The sequence below is a fragment of the Diuraphis noxia genome, unplaced genomic scaffold (genome assembly GCF_037042655.1).
Source record: "Diuraphis noxia isolate RWA-SAM2 unplaced genomic scaffold, SU_Dnox_SAM2 contig0001, whole genome shotgun sequence".
NCBI lineage: Eukaryota > Metazoa > Arthropoda > Insecta > Hemiptera > Aphididae > Diuraphis > Diuraphis noxia.
In genome coordinates this window covers 95,478,545-95,506,458 of record NW_028301711.1, presented here as the reverse complement: position 1 = coordinate 95,506,458, position 27,914 = coordinate 95,478,545, and the positions used below count along the sequence as shown (strand labels likewise).

The following is a 27,914-nucleotide window of genomic DNA, read 5'->3' as shown; positions in this document are numbered from 1 at the left end:
GTGATGTTAATTGAAATGGATATTAAGAAAAATAAATATACAAATAAAATATTTAATTTTTGAATTAGTATACATTAAAAACTGAACTTTATTTATCAGGGTATAATATAAAATAGAAATTCCTAATATTAACAAACTTGATAAAGTGAACATATTATCTTAAGAACTTCAATAAATGTACTAAAAATAGGTGAACTAAAACTTATGGACATATAATTTGGACACTTATCATATAAATAAGATAATACATTACATACCCAGGTTAAACAATTATTTATAAAAAGAATGGATATCTGTGCAACAGTATGTTTTCAGTAGTATTAAGTGTATTTGCACAAAAATATGCTAAATCATATGCATATTGACAGGGTGCAGGAACTCGTATGGTATGCTAGAAAATTAAAACACAATAAAATATTTGATTTTTATGTTTATTTATAATGAATATATACATACCGAACTTTTGAAGTAAATGTGAGTTAACAAGTAAGTATACATGTGGAGTTCATCTATCATTAGGTTAGGAATAGAATTGAACAGTACACGATAATAAGTTGGAAGCACTGTCCCAGATTTAACTGAATGAGAAATCAAGTAGAAGTCATACCTGCCACAGAAAAATGCTATTATAGTTTTGTACATATTGTACAACAATAAAATGACTAAACAGTTATTAAGGGGACTGAAGCATGATACATCATCGGTCAGAAATATAGCTCACAACAACAATCACTACACCCAACATAATGTCTCGATTTGAATTCAATACTAAATTATACATGCATTGACAATTTTTTTTTCTGATTTTTCTTAGAAATATACTGACAAAAAGAGTAAAGATAGATCATATTCATAATTAAAATTTAAATAACTTGATATAGAAAAATGAAAAATGTATGATAATTAAAACATAGTAAATTTAGAGGAAAATTAAAATCTATTTTCAAAATTAAATTTGGACTTACTTAAACTTAATAAGGTAATTGAAGTCACTGATACTATTTTTTTGATAAAAAAAAATTGTTTCTAATTTTATTAGTAAATAGGTGATACATTTGCCTGTACAATTTATATGTGGACAATGGAAATTGAACTATCGGTGCCCAAATCTTGATTATAAGAATTTAACATACTGACATACACCTACTCATCAGTTTTCACACAAAAACATAGATCAAATATGAATGCTAAATGAAATGCCTAAATATTACTCCTTAAAACATGCCACACTCCAGTCCCCATAATTATTATAATAGTTAATGAACTATTTATCATTAGATGATGATAAGTGATTAATTATTATACAGTGAAATTTCTATTAATGGACACCTCTAAATTGAGAACCCTTCCCAATAGTGAACACTTTTAAATTCCTTGTCAAAAATTTATGCACATAATAGGAGTTATAACCTCTTAATAGTGGACGTGGACACTAAAAACTAGTATCAAAATTAAGAATTGCCTCTCATAAATAGACACGATACATGTAAATTATACATATCATTGCAAAGAGCAGAAAAAATTTACACAAAACAGATTAAAGATCTTTTTTAATGTAGGCATATAAACATTATACATTTTTATACCAAACTTTAAATACATAGTACTTACATATTGTGTATATCAGTGATTTCCAATCCATGGGCTGGAGCCCAGTCATGGGCCACCAGATATGTGGTATTAGGACATGGACACTGGTCGATTTCAAGGGTAAGAAAATTTGAATTGGAATTAACACTGAGATTTTACTAAGATTTTATATACGTATATATATTTTTTTATCATCTTATTTGTGTATGTTTGTATTTTATACCTGTATATTAGGTAAGTGGGCCTCAATGTTTTTTTTTTACATTATTGGTTGTCTGCTAAACTAAAAAAGTTGGGAACCACTGGTGTATATAATAAATAACAAATAAATATGTACCAAATTCAATGTATGTATAATTTATATGTAAATGTATAACTAATTCTTTATAGCGTCTCTCTATAGTGGAAATTTACTAATTTAGTCCATTGTGTTAAGGTTTTCTCAATAGTGGACAACTCCCTATAATGGACATTTCTTAATTCCCCATGGCTGTCCACTTTATAGAAGTTTCGCTGTATTATAAAATTGTATAAAATATTATATCAATAACCATTCTCAAATAAATGAGATAAGATGTATGCATATTCATTACTCACATGCTTTGTTCAGTGACATCAGAATCAACAATTGTTCCGGGTGGTGGATTTCTATAATTGAAAGGATCATGATGATTGAAAAATTTAGTTTCCCCAGATTTTCTTATCAAAATATACACAAAAGGAACTATAGCGTTACTGAAGAATTTGATACATTTTGCCTGTAAAAACTCCATTATATAATATCATTTTATTGACCTCATAACAATCACATTATGCAGGCTGTATCTTATGGCATTGTAAGGAATTATTGATCAATTATATTGAGTTTCATAAAAGAAAAAGTAATTTCTTTATTTTTTAACTGGTATTTTTTTTTATCACCATTTCAAATATTTTAAACATGCAGATGTAAAAATATGTAATAGTAAAAACAGCTTTATTTTTTCAATTGGTAAAACCATATTTTGTTAGACTGTATTTAACTAAAGAGATGAAAATGTATTAAAATAAAGATATATTAGTACCTATCAGGTAAGGTAAAATAGAGTTGATTTTGCTGTTGATACAACAATACTAAGTGCTTCAAAATTTTTTAATCGTGATAAAATAAATGTTCAGTTGAAAAATTGTCTTTTTTGATCTTAGGAAAACTGGATATTATTGATCTATATATAATCACCTTACTTACAAGGACATAAGATAACTCCATAGATCTATGTTGATAGGTCTATGGATAACACCCTATACACAATAAATACATAGAAGAAAATGTAAATATTACTAACTTTCATTAATTTAATCTCAGAAATACAAGCTTCTCCAGATGATCCGTTCCATTCTAAACCATCTCTATATATTATTATTCCTCTAGGTAATTTTTGATTTAAGTCTTTGTACAGACTTAAAGCATCTAAATGAATAATGAAAATAGTCAAACAATTATATTATATTTTATAATAAACTTCAAAGCAATACTGTAAAGGTTTATTTTAAAGTTTACTTTTTGATATACATACCACAAATAAGTATAATAAAAAAAAATCTTAAGGAAATATGAGATTAAAAAAAATTGTGAAATTTGAAGATGAAAAAGGCAATTCACCAAATAAAAAAAAATTCATTAAAAAAAACTTTAAAAGTTGTAAAGATTTTGTTAATTATAAGCGAGCTTGTTAATTATATTTCTTTAATGTTTTTTTACCATTTTTTTCAAAAACCAAATTAAATTATTATAGTACAATCTATTCTTAATTATAAATTATAAAAATTAATATTGAATATCATATGTTAATTTTATTTCTCTGGTTAACTAATAAACAAATAATGTCAATAATTTTGTTTGAATTCCCACATAAAATATACTTTATATAATATTTAGTTAGAAAAAAATACAGATACTATATTAACCTTACAAATCTTCAAAAACTTAAAAAATTCAAAAATAAAAATTAAATATGAATATTATTGTCATGACCATCAAAACAAATACAAGAGTATTTATGACAGAATAATCTGATGAATTGACAAAACTAATAATAATAATAAGTAGAAGAAGAAATATAGGTAATAATGTAATATATTGTCTCTAAAAAATTTCTTTTAGATTGATCTTAAAACCAGTTACTAGCTCAAATTGTTAACTGCTGAAAACACTAAAAACCCAAGAATTCACTAAATATTTTATTTATTTAAAGTAAAAGGCAGTTATTGGTTACAAAAAAACCAAAATAATCCCCAATATATTTATTAACAATAAATCAGTTACAGCCCGAATGTTATAAAATTAAACACACTTTTAAACAAAATAATGAAGTAACAAAATAAAATAAAATACTCGTATGGCTCTATTGTCCGGTGTACTAACCTAACCTACACCGGAGGCCTGTTTGGCAGAATTTCTAATGGGGCACCCGTAGGTTTCTGCCATGCCCCGGAGTGGGGGGATGGCAGGACTTGTTCTCCAGACACCGTGACTTGCCCGGAGAAAAATGCCGTGGTCGAGGATCGAACCCGGTCCGGCTGAGTCACAGCCGACTCGTTAGACCGCTCGGCCACCTCATCCCCTAATAAAATAATGAAGTGAATAGTTTTGAATTAAAATTTTTTTTTTTTTAGTTTTTAAAGTATAAACTAAAATTAATACAGCTCAAAAATTGTGTGTATTTATTATTAAATATTCATATTCAAGTATAAATGTATATCTAGTAAAGTAAAATAATTTTAAAATAATTTTAAATTGTTCACTAAAATATAACCTTTAAATAAAATATGACTACAATTAATTATCTTTATTCTGTATGTAATTTTAGAATCAGATAAAACTCAATTACAACATGTTAATGAAATAATCAAAAGATTATTAGTACATAATAATAGTCTCAACAAACTGCACGCAAGTATTAGAAGTTTAACCTAACTCATAAATTATTTAGAATTTCTAAATGCCTCACTAAATGATATAAGTCATATTATAATCGTTTCAAAAGAATGGATAGGTTAAGATTTTAACCCTAAATATTTTGCCTATTGTAGAGGATTAAAAAGAAAATCTAGTATTAATGCAGCAGAGGTATTATTTATTTTTATAAAAGAAATCATTTATAAAAATTCTGAGCTGATAATTTTATTTAGGACATTAACTGCTTATTAACAACACTAAAACATTACGTTCATAGTAACTATATTCAATACATAATACCCAAATGGCATTATAAACACATTCCTTATGGTTTTAATATTATAATCAATAATCTACCTACATGGTTAAAGTTGCTAATTCTTTAAAAGCATTGTATTCTAAAATGATCCATATTACGTGCACTGCCCAAGGTCTTCATAGAGTAGCAGAGGAAGTAAAAGGGAAATTCAGTACGGTTTACATAGTAATTTCTAGTGTCAAAAAAAACATTCCGAAAAGCTCCAAATTGTGTTAAAATTTTTAAAAACGAAGCACCTAATTTAAATTTACCACCTGAACCAGTAATTACACGTTGGGGTACGTGGATCAATGCCTCAAACTATTACTATGAACATTTGGGAATTATTTATAAGATGTTGAAAAACTAGACGCAGATGATGCTATTAGTATTAAAGAGGCCCAAAATTTTATGGCATTGAAAGAGACTTAGCTTACATAAAATCAAATTTTTCAATATTAGCCAGCTACAAAAAAAAGAACTACCTCTAGCTGATCCTCTAAATATATTTGAAAGTTTAGAAAGAGCATTTCAAACTCTTCAAGGGTCAATTGAAAAAGCTATTTTAACTAAATTTAACAACGTCGTCAACAAGAGTATTGGCCTCAAACTTTAAAAAAATATTTCATATATGTTATCGGGCCATCAAAGAAACACTGAACTTGAACCTGGATTACCTGAAGACCTATTAACGGATGATTTTGTTTACTTTAAGTATGCACCAATTATATCAGCAGATGTCTAGCAATCATTTTCAATGTACAAGACTTTACTCAGAAACGATCGAAAGTCATTCAAATTTGAAAACTTGAGTAAACATCTCATCATAAAAAGTAATTTTCAAGGGAAAAATATAAAAATCATATTTATTTAAATAGGCTAAATAAACTATAGGTTTTAATTTTTTTAATTTACTGCATACTGCAAAAATTTAAAAGACTTGTAATATGTAAAATTTTAAATTTTAAACTAAATTAATAATAATTAGGTATGTAGAAAGTAATTTATTTTTGTCATATTTAATACATTTTCTTATACTTATTTTTTTAGCATATTTTAGTATTTTTAGCGCATATTTAAGCGCTTATATGAATGTTTTTAAGAGCATATCATTGCGCTAATAACAACTTGTTTTAGAGGTATAAGTCACGAGCCCTGACTATAACAAATTGAATGAACTGATGAAAAATAAAAGCTGGAACCAAATTATAACAAGTAAAAATATTTCAAATCTTAACATAAATTTATTAACAGTTTCCCTAAAAAACGCAATACAAATATCTACATTCTACAACTATTAATTAAACTATGCAAATCAAAAAAGAAATAATTCATGGCTACAACCAATCATAATTAATGCAATTAAAAAAAAAAAGATTAACTGCATAAACTATCCTGACATGAAACAATACAAAAATAAATTAACTGAAGATGATGTTGCTAGAGGCAAAACATTCTTATTTTGGAGAAAGGTGAAAAGATTGAAAATAGCATAAGCAATCCAAAAGAAATAATGCTCAATCATTAAACAAACAGCTAGCATTAATTGAATTCTCCAAAAATAAATTTAAAAATAAATAATCAATTACACACATACTTGATTGTGAATAAATTACCTAAATAATCCTTTTCAAACAAATGTCGCTAGTTTTTATTTTCTTGGATTTTTAATAAATAATAAAACTTAAAATACATACTAGCAATGCTTGAAACATAAAATTCCGAAATGTTCTCTTTATATAAAGTGTCAACATAACTGGCATATTTCGTAAAAGGTTCATTTATTGAAACCATAACTCCACAAAAATATTTATGGTTGTTAAGCGAATCACGGTAGATATTCAACCCGACTACCATAATGTTCTGAAAAATGCATTTAAATGAATTAATCATGTTCAATAATACATAATTTACAAATAATAATTTTTGAATTAATAATACCTTATCATAGACATCCGCCACTGACCAAGGTACTCCACCAAGCTTACAATTTATTTGTATGACGGTTTTGGTATATCTTGATAAGTCATTGGTTGTGATTTGTTTCAAAGAAAGCAATTGCGATGGCACTGAAATTTTGTTTTATAACTATTATGATTTTTACTAGCTTATTTCTACCAAATAGAAGTATAGGTATTTGAAAAAATTATTGATATTTGTGTTATATATAAAAATAAAAGTTTAAATAGTTTGAATCAGTTTATCAGTAAATTATAAGGATTGAAGTTATTAAAAATATACATATAAAAATAAACAACTAAAATAATTAATTTCGATGGGCAAATAATACATTTTATTTATTTACCTGATACTCCTAAACATAACTTTTTATTTATTTTATTGGAAAGATCACTATTCAGAGATTTGATCACACATAAAATAAATTGGCCATTTTTATTTATAATTTCATCCAAATGTTTCATGTATGATGTTGGAGATAAATCATTAATTTGTACACTAAAATATAAACATAAATCAATATGTTTGCTTATACTTTTGCCATTTTAAGATGATGACCAGCTACACAGGAAAACTAAAAATCAAGTAGGACGAAAAATATTTCAAGAGGCCCAACGTCTTAATATCAGCAAAAATTGCATACCGTGGAGAGGAAAATGGTCAATATAAAGCAGCCCTATCCTAAATTTTCAAAATATGTCAGGCCATGGCCCGACATTAACATAAGGTTTGGTGCCACTGTGTCACACTACTCTAAATGGACTCTAAATCAGCGATTCCCAACCTGTGCACCCTAAAGGCACCGCGAGCTCATCAAAGGGGCGCCACGCCTTATCCGAGAATGAAAAAAGTTATTAAATTATATATTAAAAATTGATTGTAGTAGAAGACAAAAAATTATTTTACGTACAAAATTACTTAGAATACTATCTGTATATCCAATATTAGATATAGTGTTTCTAATATGTGTCGAATAATTCAATAATAGATAAAAACATTGCCAAACTTTCCAAAAATAAGCGGTCTCAAATATATCGTTAATTATTTTCACTATTAAAACAGAATTTTTTTTTTAATTTCAACAATAAAATTATATTTTTTTTAATAATATGTTCAATAAAATTCTTTAAATTAGTTATGAATGAAAACTAGTGTTTATTTTTATCACGTTTCTCGTGATGTTCACAGAAGGGCACCTGACAAAATTTGTACAAACAATAGGACACAGCCTGCTAAAAAGGTTGGGAACCGCTGCTCTAAATCATCAAACACCAAGTCATCATTTTAAAACGACAAGAAATATAAATAATGGATAATACAATTAATTAAATAAATAATCAAAACTAACATTTCCGGTTCTGACAGATGTAATGCCATTTGTTCCGCTATTAACCTTAGAGTATCAATAAATCGTTTCACTTTAAAATAATATTTTGACGGAACTAAAACAACCCAGTCTTCAACATCTGGAGTTTCTAACATTTTTAATAGCTGTAATCGATCTGTCCAATATCCCTGACTTCCAACAGGGACTGTACGATTACGAAATTGTAAAGTCATAGAAAACATAACACGTCCAGTAATTCGTATTAAATTTCTATCCACACTGAAGTCCCAAGAATGTAAGGCCTTCAAAAACTATTATGAACAGAAAATATTTAAAAAAGTTAAATTTTTAGTTCAATAAACATATTTACCTTTCGATTGTACAGCATTTTACTAAGAAATTGATTATATTTATTTATCATGGTATTGGGTGAATAATTTGTGTTTCCAAACTGACTAAATTCTTTAACCAGTTGCTTTTTCCTGTAATTTTGGAATAGTTTATAATTAATAAAAAAGTGTCAAGTGGGTTAATGCGATGGATATGTTTAACTTGAACTTAATGATAAATCATTACATACAAAATAAAAATTCTGAGAAAAGACAGCCTACATTAATAAGTATATTTATACTTATTGCAATTAAAGTAATTTAGCTTCCAATAATTAATACACTAATACAGCATTTTAAAATGTCAGTATATGTTTAAAATCTAATAACATACCTAAAAGTTTCACGTAAAAATGAAAAATATTTTTAAATTACAGAAAAATAACTAAAGTTGTTATTGTTTATTAAATATTGAATTTTATGAATTTTAACTTAAAATGACAACAGAAAAAATTAATACATTTTTTTTTTTTGGTTTAATAGTAGTATAGAATAATTATGAGAAACCTTGTATTTTCCATAAGCCATTGTAACTTTCAAAATGAGTTCAAACAAAATTGTTCTGGTTTATATATTTTTTTTTTTTAGAGAGAGGAACCATGTAAACCCTTTATTTCAAAAAGAGACGCCGCGATCAAAAAAGGTTTGAGAACCGCTATAGGTATTAGAGCATAAATACTTATGACTTTTTATTCATATAATTCATTTAATCTGCTCATGTGCTATATAACTTTGTTCTGTTTAAATTGTTGACAACTATTTCAGATTGTTTACATTTTAAAATAAGCTAATGTAATAACTAAGGTTTGGAAGTTATAGGAGTTCCAGATTCTTCTGAATGCTCTTGATTTATAGCAGATCAAGCTAGAAATTCAAGCTACACCATGTTGAGTTTAAAAATTAAAAATTATAAATGCATATTTAATGTTTTCTAAAAAAAATTATTTTTATCTTTCTTTAACTATGTATTACAAATAATTTTAAATAATAATATAATAATGTATAAATTATAAAATGGTTCAATGCAACACTTAACAGGTATTTAATATATATACATAGGTATTTGTAATTAACTTCACAAATGATGAAAAAATATTATTTTTTACTATTTTTTTAGTTCAATAAAATATCAAGTGCCAACCGGTTAAGTATGGTATTTTAGTTTTTAATAATATAATTCTTTTTGTGTATTAATAAATAATAATTAATAAGTAATAATGTCATTATATGTTTTATATTAATGAACATTGATTAATGTTTTGTATATGTATATTGTATAGACATTTTTTTGCATATATCACATTTTTTTGTGCATGTTTTGCCTATTTTAGCTCCTATAATTTCCGAACCCTAGTAATAACTTATATTTTAAATCAAAATTGACTGAATGAGAGCTATTTAAATTCTAAAATAATTAATTAACATGTATTTTTAGTTCTTGGCAGCATGAATAAATACTTCAACCATAAAAGCTAATAGACGTGGCGATGGTGTGCAGATAATATATTGACGTCAAACTTTGTGTATGGTGTGACGTTACGTTTGTATTTTTTCATAGTCATGGAACATAGAAAACGCTATTGCAATCATTTGACACTCATTATTTAAATTATCTGCATAATATTTCTATTAATTCCAATAGTATTGACATATTGTTTATTATGAATAGTAATATAGTAATATAGTATTTTAGTATAAATATTATAATATAGTTGGTGGCATGCTAACCCATTATCCTCATAAATAATACCTAAATGATCTGGCTTAGGTTCTGTCTGTTCTCACTTCTTTTATAGGTATAACGGATAATTAATTATTTAGTTATTGGTTAAAATGTTAATTAAATTATATTATACTCCGGCCCACGAGAGATCAGTACCGTCACGCGCACGCTGAGAACAACCGTAATCGTGGCGCACTACACAGGGGCTGCGCAGAATTCGACGATTTTTGGTCGAATAGCGGTACTGATCTCTCGTGGGCCAGAGTATAGACTATATATATACATATAAACCTAATATATTTATAACAGGTAATATAATTTCTAGTTCTCACATGCACTAAAAATCATAAATAAGTTCTATAATATCTACCTCTAAAATAATTAATATTTTTAATCGTACCTCCACAAAAATCTTGTACCTAGCAGTTAAGCACTTACTACATTATATGATCACTGGTTAACCAGTAAATAATACGAGAAATACAATTATATACAAATCCAAACCATCCAATAAAATAATTTTAAATTTATTTAAAATCATTGTCAATAAAATTAAAACACAACATTTTTTTATACATACATATATTAATATATTATTATTATATTTAGTTAAATACCTAATTAACATTATATAATAATGAATAGTTAATTAGTTTTGTGAATTATAGTGATTACTACCTCATTGATTGGGAAATAAAATCTATTTGGTTAGTTCACTGTGAACACGTTTATAATTTCATAAATCATAGATGGAATTTGCTTTAATATGAAAAAATCTTAATTTTAAATATTTCACAATTATAATTTTGACTAAACATAATACATTATTTCCATGAGCATCCTCATCAAACATATGGTAATTTAAACATTTGAAAACCGATTTATTCATATTTTGTAAACATTTTATCACTAATATTTCAATTATATTTTCCTTGTTTAAATTATTTGTTTCTTCAATTATTCTTAATTCTGATTCAGCTAATTCACACAAATAAATAACATCAGGTGAAGCATTTATGAGTCTACTTTGTGGGTTTGAAGAATATTGTTTCAGTCACAAGTTGAGATATATGATCAGTAGAAGTTAAAATGCAAATAGAAAAATTGCATTTAACAACTTTTTTTAATTCATTTTTACAAATTTAGATAATATATTTAATAACATCTACATCATTAAGCGATTGTTTCAAACTCTTAAAGCTTATAATATGCATAATCATTTAAATAAATCTGATTTTAAAAATATTGTTTTCATCCGGTAGATTAGCATCTAAAGATTAGATTTTTTTATAATATATACTTACAATCTACTTATAATTTATATATATTGTTACAAATTAGTAGGGTTCGGAAGTTATAGGAGTTGCATATTTTTCTGTATGCCCTTAATTTATAGCAGACCAAGCCAGAAATCTGAGTTTTATAACATTGAGTTAAAAAATTGAAAATTAAAAATGCACATTTTGTTAATTTTAATTGATTTTTGTATATTTGTATGCATATATAATATTTTCTAAAAACATTTATTAATTTTAGATTATTTATTTGGTATTTCAAAAATAATGAAAATATATATTGGTTTAACTTCTCAAATGCCAACCAGTTACATGCCATATTTTAATTTTCAATTACACAATATTTATAAATATATGTTTTTGGTTTTTTCTTTGTGTACATTAATAAATAAATATTAGTTTTTAGCATATTTCACATTTTTTCATGCATATTTTATAATTATTTTTTGTGCACATTTTGTCTTTTCTTGCTCCTATAACTTCCAAACTCCAATTAATAGTTATTAGTTATTCACAAGACTATATTAGGATATTACATTATTACAAGTCGAGTATTCAGATTATAATAATAATATTGAGTATTTGTACTATTACTTATTATTCATGATATTGTAATTATTGATGTTTTTGCCCAAACGTCTTGTAATATCACTCAACATGTGGGCTACATAATTGTTACCGTACAAATATAAAATAAAGTGTGTCTATTAGTTTATATGGCCGAAGGATAAATATTAAATATATTCAGGATTTTTATTCTAATCATTTTATATCATTATTTATTTCATAATATGGAATTACTTAACACTGGTATTTAGAACAAAAAATGCACATACGTAAGCTGTGGTCCAATATGTGACCTAGGTACCTCAAAATTGGCTATTGGAATAGATTGTTTTTTTTTTTATTTTAAATAGCTCTCATTCAGTCAATTTTGGATTTATAATATAAGTCATTACATTAAATGATTTGGGCAATTTGATCAACCTGTAATAGCGTATTATGTTCCCCAAACAGAATTCAAAAATATGTATACTATTTAGGAAACTGAGTTATAAAGTTTAGCCAGTTCCATATGGATATATGGTATATTATGTTACATTTGAATTACTCAATATAATATAAATAAAAATGATTAAACATTATTTAACTCAGTTAAACATGATACACAAACACGAAGGATCAATATTCAATGAAATAATGAAATGAACCAGTCTATTCGTTTGAAGCTATTTATATATAATGGTCTTGTTTTTACCAATATTTGGCTTAAGAGACTTGTCAGTTGTCAGACGTCACCGTGGCTATCTTTTTATTTTGATCCGTTTATCGGTAATATTTTACTATAATTTTAGATTCTGAGCGGAAAAGCTTGAAAATTTAATACAAGACTTCTAACACATTGTAACAATAGCAGTTAAAAAATATTAAAAATACATAGGCACGATTTTTTTTATATACATTTAAAGTTCAAATTTTGACTAAATACGTAAAAATTACGGCATTGTTCGAATTATTCTTAGATAGAAATTCATAAAAGTTTTTCTTTTTAGATTTAAGATTTGAAAATTTAAGACAAGGCTCCTAACATATTTTTACAATAGCAGTTGAAAAATAAAAGAAATACATAAGTAGTCACAATTTTTTTTATAAGCATTCAAAGTTTGAATTTTGACAACATACGTAAAAATCACGAAAATTCGTAAATTATTTTACGCTAGAAATTCATAAAAAATTTTCCTTTTAGACTTAAGATTTGAAAATTTAAGACAAGGCTTCTAACATATTTTTACAATAGCAGTTGAAAAATAAAAGAAATACATAAGTAGTCACAATTTTTTTTTATAAGCATTCAAAGTTTGAATTTTGACAACATACGTAAAAATCACGAAAATTCGTAAATTATTTTACGCTAGAAATTCATAAAAAATTTTCCTTTTATATCTAAGATTTGAAAATTTAATACAAGGCTCCTAAAATATTTTTACAATAGCAGTTGAAAAATAAAAGAAATGCATAGTCACATTCTTTTTTTACAAGTAATATTGTTTATTGTAATATTATATTTTTAGCTAATAAAAAAAATTGTCTTATTGGTGTAAGGAAAAAATGTCCAATTATTGGGTAAAATAAATTTTATTAAGATTAATATACATAATATAATTTTTAAGGGGGCTTTGAGAAATTTTTGGGTTGGCTAAGCCCCTCCCCCTTATTTGGGCCACTGTTTAACTGTAATACTTGTATTTATACATGGATATTTCAAACAATGTGAAATAACTCATTGATATCATCAAGTTGGCTGTTGTTAACAACGGAGGAGGTATTTGTGCATTTTCCTTTGTTTACTAAGTATAATAAATACATAAAAAAAATTAATTCAAAGGGATCTAACCTAACCTAACCTTGAGGGCACTTTGTATAAATGTGCTAATTGATATTTTTCTTTGCAAAATACATAGAGGAATTATATAAATGTTTTTATTGCTGATTTATATGTATATGGCAATAAAAAAAAGATTTAAGAAGACGCCACACCTGCATGTGTTGTCTTCATTGTACAAGCGCGTAGTATAACAAATTTCACACTTAGGTATATCACGTTTATCTCCGTTAGTTTAAAATTTAGAGTGAATTGACTTATTATAAAAATTAAATCAAAGATTATTATCTAGGGCATCTCATGGGCTTTTTATTATATTTAAATTTTGAAAAGACTTATGAATATTTTAAAATTGTAAATTGTTTGTAAATCTAAAAATACCCACAACTCACTTTAAAATTAAAATATAATAAAAAGCCCACGATAGATAGCTTTTTCTTTTAAAAATATATTTTATTTATAGATGAGTTGGACAATTTTTATTTTTATTTTTAAATTAATGTATAATTTTAATTACCTTATAATATCAGTAAATTCGGTTATAATACATAGTTGTGGAACAAGGTATAATGTATCAAAATAATTATCATGATTTGTAGTTTTCAACATTGGCTGTTGTTCATCCAAAGAAGATATATTCCATTTCTAAAAATGAAAATAAATACATGTGAGTTAAGCATAAAAATTTTTGAGTACAATAGTTCATAAATAAACTACAGAAATAGGTATAGTAACTATAGTACAGTAGAGTTAATACAGTATTATAAAATAAATATGGACAAGCATAAAATACAACATAAACACAGAACTGAACACATCTCTAAATATATAAATGTTACAAACATTTTCTGAAAAGCACTCTTGAGCATCTAATCAAATTTCAAGACATATGCCTCCAAAAGTGATAAGAGATTTATATTAAAAAACAATTTACAAGACATCAATCAAACTACTATCAATATGTTCTACATAAACAGTCAAATCGATTGCTGTCCTGTTACTGCCCATAAAATAAATAATTAAAAATATTAACCAAAAACATATTATTCAAAGTGACTCGTTAAGATAGAGAGAAAGAAACTTCCTTGGGAGAAACTCATGAGCCACCTTATTGGAATAAGCCTGGATCCAAATCCAGACAGTGAAATAAAAAAAATAGAATTCTTAAAAACATTCAAAACTAAAATATTAATTTTAGTTATGTATAGTTACGCAAATTTAATGTTAAGAGATTTAGTTGTCAAAGCAGACATTTTTATAATTTTGAGACTAAATGAGACCAATGATAAAAAAAAAAAAAAAATAATATAATTTACTTGTTCATAGTAGTCCTTATACGATATCCTTAATCCATCTTCATCAATAAATGTTGAGTTAATATTTAAATTTTCATTAACACCATGTATTTTGTACAGTTTATTATTGTATGATGTTAGAACTACAGTACCAATAACACTAGCTTTAAAATTGTTCTGGAAAAATCATCAAGAATACTTATAAATAATAAAACATTCAACATGAAACAATAAGTAAAGTTTATTTATTAGAAAAATAAAAGGATGATAAACCTATTTGCTTATTTGTGTCAAGTCCCAAAATTCTATAATTACCTAGAATTAAAAATTAAATATACAATTCTTGTGACAGTAAAAGTGTTTGTATATTAAAAAATAAGTTCAAACAAAGTAGATACTAGATACTGTAAAACAGAGTGAATACAAATAATGTGATTAAAAACAAAATTAGGAAAGTTATTACTTTTTGTTGTCTCTACAACCGAATATTTGTGTTATCAGCATGAAACTTTTGGTAAGGATATTTAGATATTTCAGTCATAATACACAATAGTATGCAATTTGAATAATTTGATGAACTCTAAATAGTTTGTTTATTTCTACCTACTTATGGATAAACATTGATAATCAACAACTGATAATTATCATAATAAATTATTACAAAAATCAATGTTTCTTGTTATCATGTAAATACTATAAAAATTTTCATTCCCTCGTTAGAATTTGTTTTAAATCTTGTGAGGATTTATAAATCTAATTATAGATATAATTATCTAAATTACATTATCAATTTACAATAATTATTATATTAGTGTTAGGCAATATTATTGGGTTTAATAGATGCATATTATGTGGGGAGTATAATAAATACTCACCATCAAGCTAGGGCTTATATTTCTGTTATTTCCACAGCTTACATGGAAAAAATCTAAAACTGTTTTTGAAGCCGTGCAACTATTTAATAGTTCAACGCATAATGCAAATTGATCATTACATTTTCTGACTCCAAGCAGATACCCAGGCCAATAGCATAATCCAAGTTTTTGATGAGTTATCTAAAATTAAATATATATATATATATATATATATATATATATATGTAGAAATAAAAGGGGAAAATTGATTCTAAGCAATGATTGTCAAACTTTTTGGTAACCAAATAATTATTTTAATAATAATATCAAAATTTTAACAAATGTTCCAATTTTTTCCTCTGGTTATTTAAAAAAAATACTGGGAATTTTTAATTTTGACCCGAGTTTTGACCTTGTAAAACCAATGTGTCTGTACACACACTTGAAATGAATACAGGAATAGTATCTGTGAAAATTGTTTAATTAATCGACAGAATGCAAACTTAGCAAAGTTACCAAAGTATATTATAATATAAGAGTCAAAAATTATCCTACAGATACTTATTTCCAGTATTAGGTAAATAACTTTTGAAGAGTGATAAAATTTAGTTACTCATTGCATTAAATATTTTTATTTAAATTATATTTTTGCGTAACCCAGCATCATAATTTTTACACGTTTCTTTACTTTTTCGTTAAAAAGTGGGGCATCACAAGATATACTTTAAAAATTAATTACAAAATCAGTCCAAAACAACTTTTATGTACTAGGTATATTGTTGATGAACAAAACGTAGTATTAATTCCTTGGATCTTCAATAATATTATTGATCATTATTTATTATCTAAAACTTTTGGAATCATACATACATTTTATTCTTTTAAACTTTTCTCAAATATCCAAGAACCTTGTTTTTGTCACACATTCTACATCCATAACTTATTTTAATGACATAGAAAATAACAGGTTAGTCCATGAAAATTAATTATGTTACAAATGTGTTAATAAATCAGCGGTCTTCACTAAGCGGCTTGGAAAAATCCAAGACAAACTTTTTAAATTTTTTTTTAATTGATTTTTTGACAATGCAATAATATTTGTAACACTATAATAATATTTGAAGCTTAAAAAATTAAAGAATACATAATAAAATATAAAATGCCAAAAAGCCTAGTTGTTTAATACTTGGCTGAAGTATGTACTTTTTCAATCAATGTGTTTTTGGAAATAAATTGACGAGACATGTTTTAAAGCTCGTTTTAATTATTTATGAAGCCTACACTGGTGATTACTGATTAGTTCACTAAAATTAACAAAATATTAAATGATAGATGATTGATTTGTTCAGCAATAACTAAAATTATCATGTCAGAATGGAAATACAAATAACGAATTAGAGAAAAATAATGGTCATTGTTAGTTAATTATTCAATCGTTTTTCAATATGTTTACCATACCGCCATCGGTGTATATTAGTCCTACTAACTAGTACCCATGATAGTTATTGTTACACTACTACTGCTACAGGAAAATTAATTCTCTCAAGTTTGGGAAAATGTATACGTTTTTATACTTGATTTACAAATTATTACAAATAAAAAAACAGTTGTTAGGATATTTTTTGACTCATAAATAATATACCTATTTTGGTAGTAATGAGATTAAGGACCTAGCGCCATGCCTGTACCGGAAGCATGGTTCACTTCTCTGTTTTTGATTCTAAATTTTTCACTACACTTTCATTTAAAAACAAATGTAATATTTTTCAAACAAATCCAATTAAAGATTCACTTTTAAGTATTCACTTCATTATGTGTACTGACACACCCTCATATTTTATAATCATATTATTCATATATTGATTCAATATTAGACCAGTAATAATTTAGAAAAATAATACCTAGGTAAACAAAAAGCATATTACAATAAAATATAAACAATATATAATATAGAGTTTATATTATAGACTATAGTAGGTGATAATGAGGGTTTAGCAATGTGGCAAAGTATTCACTTCAAAAAAACACGATTGTAAAATCAATAATACTCAGCTTGAAATTAACATTTAAGTGTTAATCAAAGTTATAACATTCGAAACTATAATATCCTTATACAATTGTAAATTACTATTAGTTACAAATAACTATTTTATATTTCAGTAATTAAACTATAATTATTAAATTATGTGAATATTTACTGTAGCTTCCCGGTCAAAGTAAAATGATTCTGCCTTAACAAATTTTAAGTGTCTAAGACAATTTTCAAAAAATTTTAAAACAATTGGCATTGTTGCAATATCACTTCCTTCTACTTCAGACAAATGGTTTATAGTGATCATTACCAACGAACCACTAAGACCATATTGTTCATAAATGGTAAATGTCTATAAAAATTGTTAAAACAAAATTAATTTGAGTATAAGATATTAAAAAAAATATTAGAAAAGACTTACTTTTGATTCATATTTTACAAAGCTGTACATAGTATTTCCGTCAAGAACATATTCTCCCAAAAATGATATGTGTTTAATTAACAATTCATTTTTAATATTTCTGTTGACATTCGGTTTAAAATGTATCCCATATTTTTGCAACTTCCAGTTTGGATCACAAAATATTTGAATACAATTTGTTACTAAATCCACAGGATCTCCCAAAAGCCCTACAAAAATAAAATAATAATAATAATAACACGAAATTGTTGTTTAATTTACTTTTTTTCTGGAAATTTGGTACCAATTTGATTTATAATATTGTATAAAATGTATTGAATATGTCAATATTTATCTATTTGTTTTATTTTATACACATATGAAAACTGGGTCCCACCGAAATGACTAGTGTGGGGGCCCAGGAGTTTAAAAATATAATTACACTTAAACTACAAATATATAATAAAGAATAAGTTATAAGAAGAAATAAGTTTATGATGATCTAAAATGTTTACAATTTGAGTTGCTTATAATAAATCTATATATAATATATATATATATGTTACCGGAAATGTTGACAATTTAGGAAATGATGACAGTTCCTAGTAAATGATGACAATTCCTAATAGCGGAAGGAAATGATATAATCCCCTAGGATTGTCATCATTTCCGTACTTTTTTAGGCAATGTTATCACTAGGGCTCGGATGTTTATGAAATTGCATATTTTTTTCTATTTATTCAATTTAATGCTAACCTAGGTACAAATTTAATTCATGTTTTACTGAATCAAATAATACTATTTTTATTTTACATATTTTTGTGTTTTTATTGGCTAAAAATACATATTTTATAATTTTTTTAAATTTATATTAGAGTAGTTTTAAGTGCATAAACATTCGAGCCCTAGATATGACGTAACGGTTCCTTACACGAAAGCATTGGCGATTATGATGTTGCAGGTCATGTTACCATGTAAAGCTATTATAACGATAACTATTAACTAACTCGGAACGGTGAGATGCTAAAAACCATTATACTGCCATTACTGTCAATATTGTCCGCGTTCTATTAAAAAATATCAGGTGGGTAATGACTGATATCGTTAAAATGGTTGATTGGAAAATGTCATGGCTATCACATATTCACATAAGTATCGCATAATATGTTTAACGTATCATTTACATGTTTTATTAAGTGTCCCTACCTGTCCATACAACACGGTCCGCTTAGTGGTGTGTGCATATCTTCTTAGTGCAGTACGTATTATTTCGTTAAAATGGATTTGAATAAAATGCGAATTTAATTTAATAAAGTGATTAAAAAAAAATATATATAATTTATTATTGATCATTGATTATTTATTAGTGTAATAGCAGGGTAATTAATAATTGTGACAGATTAAATTAAAATATCTAAGAAAAATATATATGGCATCTTTGCCTGATATCGTTAGGAAACGATAACACGAATTAGGCAATGATATCATTTCCTTCCGTTATTAGGAATTGTCATCATTTCCTAAATGTCAAAATTTCCGGTAACATATATAAAATGACTTATCCTAGATGATTCATCATCGCCTAGCCAGAACACAGAAACAATAAGTATAAAATTTGGACAGTAGTTTTGTTTCATGTTGTAGACCTCAACTATAGAAAGGATTTTCTACAGGTGTTAAAAGTATTAAAAATGTAAGTTTTCAGTAAGTTTTCAGTAAGTTCATTTATAATGTGAAACTCCCCAAGCCAGGATTTTTCAAAATACGACCCCAGCCAGGATTAAAAAGGGTTGATAATATAAAGAAAAATTTTGTTCATTTGATCGGTTTCATCTTTGAAACTATTTAAATGATTTCAAAATTTTGTATCATCAGAAAGCTACATAATCCCATGAATCTATAGGCTATATTTTATCTTGATAAGTGGACCTTATTTTTTTTATTGCAAATTTGAAATGTTTTATAGAAATAATAAATATAATAATAATATTAAATAAATTTTTGTATATTTTGTGGTTACTATTGGTTATACAATTTAGTACGGATGAATAAGAAATTAACAATTTATTATTAGGTACCTATTAATTTTAAAAATTGTATCAACTTTACAAAGCTAAAAATGCGATAAAATATACTTTTAGTTGTGTATTTCAAATGACTGTATTAAAAATCTCTTATGGAAATTAAGATAGGGTAAATCCACGGGAACTTGTCTCGGAAGTTTTGATCATGACTAGCCAGGTATAAACGATGAATTAAATAAACATTTTGAATCATATAGTCCGTATTTTTAACGGGCAACGAACTGCACGGGGATCAGCTAGTACATAGATAAAAACCATTTAGCCAAGAAGACATGGTTATGCTAAAAGTTTAAACAGTAATTATTATTATATTATCCCATAATAAACAACTGCATATTTTTATGATAAATCGTGATTTTATATATTTCACAGATATACATATAGTTATAATTAGGACTAATGGCCTCGCTTGAAAATTAATATACCGAATGAAAGCGGAAATCTAAAATCAGATATAATGATCTTAACTAAAAGTTTAATCATAGGGCAATTCACACTAATATCAAAATTAACAACACACTATTGAAACCTTAGATCTATTTTATTATTTGCATTTTTTGCACTGAGAATATTTTGTCGTCTAATTCTTATATTTTTCGCAGTAGCTGTTTTTCGCGCCCTAATAATATTATTACAATCGTTATAGTGAAGAAATTAAAAAAAAAAAATTTTGTTCTGAAGAATAGACATCACTGCAACACAACTTTTCTTGACCACATCGCAACACAGGGAAGGATATTATGGACGTTTGATCTATAAGTATAATATGTTAGATGCACTATTGCCTATATAACATCAAATGTCTACAATGGACGAACCGTATGAAAATTCACAGCTTTTGACTGATTTTGATGAAATTTTCGTCAATAGATTCAGCTATATCCAAACGGGCGAAGACAGGTTATTTAGCTTACTAGTTACTAGTAATTTTTTGTTTTTGTAGGTAAACGTAAAAGTTTCAAATCTCAACAAAAAATATTTTCAAATTGTAATAAGATAAATAAAATTATTATTTTTGGCATCTCAAAAGTTCCAATTAGTACCAATTTCCAAATGGTGAGCACATTTCACACACACTTTAGACGTGTAATAACGACGACGATTACAGCACACTCAATAACCGTAAGAGAACATGGACGGCCGTTTGGACCGTTGTGGCGGAAAAACTGAAAACGAGACCGGACCGGCGACATCGTAGAAATAAAATAGGTACCAAAACAGCAATGTGACCAAAGCATAAAGAACTAGGAGGCGGGTGCTCACATCACGGCTATTACATATTAAGGAATTAGATGAATGCTCAATGATAAGACTGTGCACAATAATCTAAGGGGCAATTTACAATTTATATAGACAACCAACGATAAACTCTGTGAACTTAACATGAACCTACATAAGATATAATATTATTTTAACAAGTCTATGGACGTGACACGTACCTATACATCTTTGTGCGCACTGGTTGCATAAAATATCGATAAAAACAGTTAAATAAGCTGTGATGATGGTTCAATTAACAGTCCGATAAATGTTTTTATTGGTTCCCAAGAGTGTTGGACTGTCGCACAAACAGTTCTTTAGCATTTTAGTGGTTAAAAGACGATGCACATACGCAAATTCACAGTTCGTGTTAAGCATATTTTACGATTCTTATACTGTTATACTTACTTTAATTATTTACATACGTTACGCACACTGGGGACTTAATGTATTAATGCTTCATGGTATCAACTAATTGTCTACACCATGGTTAAATATTGCGTTTTATATTATGTTTAAGCCATTGTCTTATTCGTTTAAAGAGGGATTCTCTGCGATTCTAAATAAGCATCTAAAAAGAAAGCACGTTAATCAATATGAATGTGCATCTCGTAAAAGGCAGCCAGTTTTAATTAATCAACACAATGACGTTAACGGCCCTATATCACATCAACCAAGCACTTCTCTGACACAAATTTATATTTCGTCTGAAAATATCAATTCTGTAAACCACCTTCACTTATAAAAACATTTGTATAACCTAAACAAACACACATCGAATCATTTATGACTAAATCAGTTTTTGTTTTATAATCTAAAATAATTGATGAGCAACTAGCTATTATGATAGCTGAAGAGTTCCAACTATCTAGGATTGTAGAAGACACAGAATTTAGTAAATTTGTAAATCTTTTAAATCCTGGTTACTTATTACCAAGCAGAAAAACTTTCGAATACTATTATTTCATAGTTCTATACTACAAAGAAAAACTAATTAAATCTTTGAGCAATTCATTATAAATTACTTATACATTACTCATAATTTCATTGCAGTGACATATTGTCATTTTATTCACAAAGAAAATTGTGAGTTGAAATCACACATTTTAGGATAATATTATCATTTTGAAGAAAGGACATGCAGCATTAAAATTTTCAATAAAACTTTTAATAATTGGGATATTTCTGGAAAAGTAAAAGTAGCAGTTAGCGATAATACATATTATAATATAACTTCAGCTATTAGTATGAACAGTAACTTGTCTCATATTCCATGTTTTGCTCATAACTCTTAAATTTAGTTGCACAAAGTGGTTTAAACAATATAAATGATACGCATAAACGAGTTAAGTCTATAGTAGAACATTTTAAAATAATCACACAAGCTACTATAAAATAAAAAAAATATGCAAACACAAATGAGAAACCCAATAGTAAAATTAAAACAAGATGTAAGTACAAGGTGGAATTTAATTTATGATATGTTAAAAAGAATTTTAGAGACAAAAGAGCCATTATTATGCACTATCGCATTTATATCAAGTATAAATAATTGATCCACCGAGAATTTTGAAATTATGGAACAATTTTACTCAATTTTAGAGCCATTTAAAGACGTTACAATCGAGTTGAGCAGTGAAAGTACAGTTTTGATTTCAAAAATTATGATTTTGAGCCACTCAATATTATTGCATCTCAAAAAAAATAAAGAATTGTATAAATCTGATGCTATTGAATCCAAAATCGATGTAACGCTACAAAAAGCACAAAAAAGATTTGGTAATTAATGGAAAAAAACTCAGTTTTAGTTAAGGCAACACTTTTACACCCTAGGTTTAAAAAAAAGGATTTAGTAAAATACATATTACCAGAAAGCTTACCAGAAAATTGTTTACAGCAAGTATTATTGCAAAAAATAAAAATGTCATGGATAAAAACAATCACAGTAGTTATAACTTATAAGTGAAGACACACATGCCAATTCTAATGACAACACTACTAATAGTACTACTGATAATATATGGGAAACATTTGATATAGAAGTATGTAATTAATAGTGTATAAATTTTACAATAACCAAATTTAACATAAAATATTAATTAATTTTATTGTTACATTGTTTTTTTTATTTATAGATGTCAATACTGACAATTCCAAGTACACCGACGCCCGACGGTAGAAGCTATAAAAGAACTCAACAGATAAACAACAAATAAACCATACTTATCCAGAAAATCAGACCCACTAGTTTGGTGGAAAAAAAATTAAAACAATTTATCCAAATTTATATCATTTAATGCTTCTTAAATTATATTTCTCTGCTATGTCCATACCTCGCGAACAAATTTTTTCCTAAGCAGGTACACAGTGTCATACATAATAGGCTAACAGTAAAAACATCGAAAGTTTAATGTTCTTAAATGGACATTTATAATGTATGTATAAAAAAAATAATTTATAGGTAAAATACATATTGCTATAAACTTAATAAAAGTGAAAAATTATATATTACATTGTTGTTTGATTATAATATAATAATATTATATTTTAATAATATATTATAATATAACTATCAGAACATTAGTGTAGTAACTCAAAAATTGTCGATTTTGAGTTATACATGTTTTTCAATGGTAAATATGTCGTTCTTTAGGATGCACTACTGTATTATCTCGTATCTACATTTTAAAACAACCTAAACTAGAAAAAACGGTAATGCATTTAGAAAAATAATCGGTGGCTATAAATGGAATAGTGTGGTATCTCAAAATAATACACTATTGCTACACAGTATAAACTTAAATATTTAGTGCATTACTGTATTTTTTCGAAATAATACACTACTGCACTGAGAATTGAGATTGTTATCATAATACTATTATTACTTTAATTTATTATCATTGCTATTTAAAAGATATTAATATTTTAATGATCCATAATGACAATGAGATAATATTATCAATAATTAATTAATTATTATGAAATTAAGTTAGAACATTGTTTTACAAGTAATTACCTACCTAGTGAATTATTACTTTTATTTTTACAAAAATGAATTCACGTACTAAACGAATGCTAAAATTAGCAAATAAAAATTATATTGAAGGTTCAGATTTTAACATCAATGCTGATTTAAATCTAATACCTAAGGTAAGTTAACAGTTATAACTCTAAAATTTCACATAATGTTTAAAAGAATACTTTAATAAATGTTTTTGCTTTATAATTTGTAATTTATTTTGAAAAATAATGTACCTAATTATAATATAATATTAAAGTAGATAGGACCTATATTACATTACGTAATGTTAATATAGATATCAATGTAATATTATTATTAAAAACAAAATTATTATTAATATATAAATTCAAATAAAATTATTGTTGTTTGATATTTAATTGTAGTTAAAGTTAAATACAGCTTTAATTCATTGTTCAATCAATAAGTTTATAAGATATTAAAATGAATTGAAAAACCTAATAGCATTTTTTGTTATTTTTATTCATCTTTTACAAGATATTTTTTATTATTAATCTCATTGTATTAATTATTTATTTTATTTTTTGTTTAGTTAAAAAGAAAAATTAATTTTACCTCATGCCTATGTTGTATATTATAAAACCAAAGTTTAGGTTAAAAATATTATGTAAGGTATATTAAATTATATTATTAATAGATTGATAAGTATAATTTAAAATTTTTCAAAGGTTATACAAAATGTATTTTAATTTTATAAAAGGTTCCTACTGTTTAGTTTTTATTTTAAAAAATTTGTTAAATTTCGTAAAAAATTGTTCAAATTTTTTTTACATTTTTTAAAATTTTTTAATAAATTTGTTTGTTGTGTCAAAAATTATTTGTATTTAAAAATATTGCCCTAGTTCAGGTACAAGTGTACAACCCATTTTTACTTTTATCAAAGAAAAGTAAGTATTAAATACCTATATAGTTAAATACCTAGTTCAGGTACAAGTGTACAACCCATTTTTACTTTTACCAAAGAAAAGTAAGTATTAAATACCTATATAAAATGTAATGTCAAAGTTATTAATTTTAATAAACATTTCTAATGAAACATTTAAGTTATTATTGTAGTAATTGGGAAATTTGTTGTGAAATATTTATAGCATTACTGTATTAACTCAAAAAAAAGTTAATTCCTATAAGAAGGAAAATATTTATTTTTTAACTTGATATTATAAATATATACATGAACATCAAGAAAATTTGTAGCCAAAATTTGATGATAATAAGTGGAATACTTATTTTTAATAGATGTTTAAATGTTTTACAATGCTGTCAAATCAAAAACTCGCTTTTCTCAAAATAGGGTTTTTTGAGTTACAACACTAATATTCTGACAGTGCGAATTATTATTATTATACCCTATGATATTTAAATAAAGTATACTAACGCTAAAATACGCATCTTAATTTATTAATGATGGATGAAGGTTGAATGTGTTGACTACATATAGTTGACTAGGTTACAACATAATATTTTCATGCATTTTAATGTGGTCTTCACTGTGAACTGTGAAGCGTAAATTATAAGTACTATATTATATTGATTATATATAAAAAAAACAGATTAATATAAATTATTTTTTGTTTATCTTTGTTGGTAAATAATGTGTATAGGGGAATTTAAAAATCAATAAATGATTAAATATTTATTAGATCTAGAATACTAGAACATGATGTATACCCTGTAGTAAAATACCCACACGAAAATGTAATGCATCATTAGAATGGTACCTATTGTATAAAAGTAACGATAAGGGACAAAATATTAGTACTTGTCCTTCTCATGGACCTGAAACAGGAGGAACAATTCATATAAATAATCTATAAATCCCATCACTACTTTACACTAAAATATGTCTGCTAAGAGAACAATATCAAAACAAAAATCATATTGGTACGACATGCTGATAAACAGATCATAGTCAAATAGTTTTTTCAAAGATTACTATTATGTAACATATTTAATAATATTACCTATTTACTACACAATTGGTAGAAATATCAAAAGTAAGTATAATGTTAAAATATTAAAAGCAAGTATACTTAATGTTAAAATCATTTGATACCAACCTTGAAAACGCTGAAAATTCCGATTATTCCCTAAAGTTGGTGGGCGAAGTTCTTCTTCATTTACTTCACTTTCATCGTGTAGAGTTCCAAAATAAATTGGACCCAAATCATGAACATTTCTTGAGGAATCATCAATAGGATTTTGATCCATAACTGAATCAAAAAAGATACAAAAAATCTTTAAAAACAAGAAACAATTTTGATGTGCTCAAAATTATTTTAAGTTGGGCTAAAATTCGCAATGTGTTTTTTTAATTTCTTGTTTCAGAACATGTATATTAAATTAACGAGTTAGAAGGTTAGAATGATGTTATAACTAATCTTATTCATATCATTTATCAAAATACCTACGTGGCTATGACGTCAGGACGCCTCTAGTGGGTGACGTCTGACTGGGTGGCAGTGCGGGTAGTGTGGCAGTGCGGGCAGTGTGGCAGATGCAAATAATATTGATAACTACGTCGACCAATCCGAGTTAACAGCCTGCTGCTGTAGGTGTCACAGCTTGCGATTGCGACTGGTGCCAAGGCCAACAGGCTAATCTCTAGTGTCAATAACGCCGGTTATGCGGCAAAATTTTGTTCCTAGTGCCGAATACTAAAGATTGTAAAATATTTTCAACATTTTCATTAATTTTCTGGGCATTTGAATTTGCGTCCACTTAAAATGCCACAACAAAATGATGCAAATCATTAATATGATATCTCAATCGTTAACCTAACCTAGGATAGTGATTAGTGACAATTATCAATCATTAATGATCCGTGTGTTCCTAATTTCATCACGTAATCCAGAGGTTTATCCAGCGGATTGATTGGAGTTTAGGAACAGTATATAGTAGTATATATTCTGTGGTAGTATATTATCGAAAAAGATTGTTTGATACCATAGACCCATTCCCAGATATAAATATTTTTGTTTATCATACAACCACAGAATAGATTAATTTAATTAATTTAAATTCTGTGATACAACGACAACCCTGAATTA

At 26.2% G+C, this 27,914-nt stretch overlaps 1 protein-coding gene and 1 pseudogene across 3 annotated transcripts; both read right to left on the bottom strand.

Annotated features, from left to right (window-relative positions):
* Positions 1 to 87: 87 nt before the first annotated feature.
* Positions 88 to 27,364, bottom strand: LOC107169547 (piwi-like protein Siwi). 3 transcript variants are annotated; one of them, XM_089217847.1, is made up of 16 exons: positions 27,276 to 27,364; positions 26,925 to 27,077; positions 18,505 to 18,713; positions 18,250 to 18,435; positions 16,073 to 16,252; positions 15,219 to 15,374; positions 14,420 to 14,547; positions 8,483 to 8,594; positions 8,134 to 8,423; positions 7,132 to 7,283; positions 6,768 to 6,895; positions 6,524 to 6,689; positions 2,916 to 3,040; positions 2,188 to 2,348; positions 457 to 607; positions 88 to 391 (listed from the first exon to the last, which is right to left on the bottom strand). In XM_089217847.1, the coding sequence occupies exons 2-16, from the start codon at positions 27,073 to 27,075 to the stop codon at positions 275 to 277; spliced, it is 2,412 nt and encodes an 803-aa protein (XP_089073973.1). In that variant the 5' UTR covers positions 27,076 to 27,077; positions 27,276 to 27,364; the 3' UTR covers positions 88 to 274. The 3 variants fall into 3 exon arrangements, with proteins under 3 accessions (XP_089073973.1, XP_089073972.1, XP_089073974.1); XM_089217846.1 differs by lacking the exon at positions 27,276 to 27,364 and having other exon boundaries at positions 26,925 to 27,239; XM_089217848.1 differs by lacking the exons at positions 16,073 to 16,252; positions 27,276 to 27,364 and having other exon boundaries at positions 26,925 to 27,239.
* LOC149062544 (uncharacterized) lies at positions 10,904 to 14,076 on the bottom strand (annotated as a pseudogene).
* Positions 27,365 to 27,914: the final 550 nt, after the last annotated feature.

Coding starts and splice junctions, on each gene's coding strand:
- LOC107169547 (XM_089217847.1), bottom strand. CDS start 27,075: ATGGATCAAAATCCTATTGATGATTCCTCAAGAAATGTTCATGATTTG. Junction 18,714..26,924: donor GAATTTTCAGCGTTTTCAAG/GTTGGTATCAAA, acceptor TTATTTTTGTAG/GGCTTTTGGGAGATCCTGTG. Junction 3,041..6,523: donor TTATGTTTCAAGCATTGCTA/GTATGTATTTTA, acceptor TTATTCATTTAG/ATGCTTTAAGTCTGTACAAA.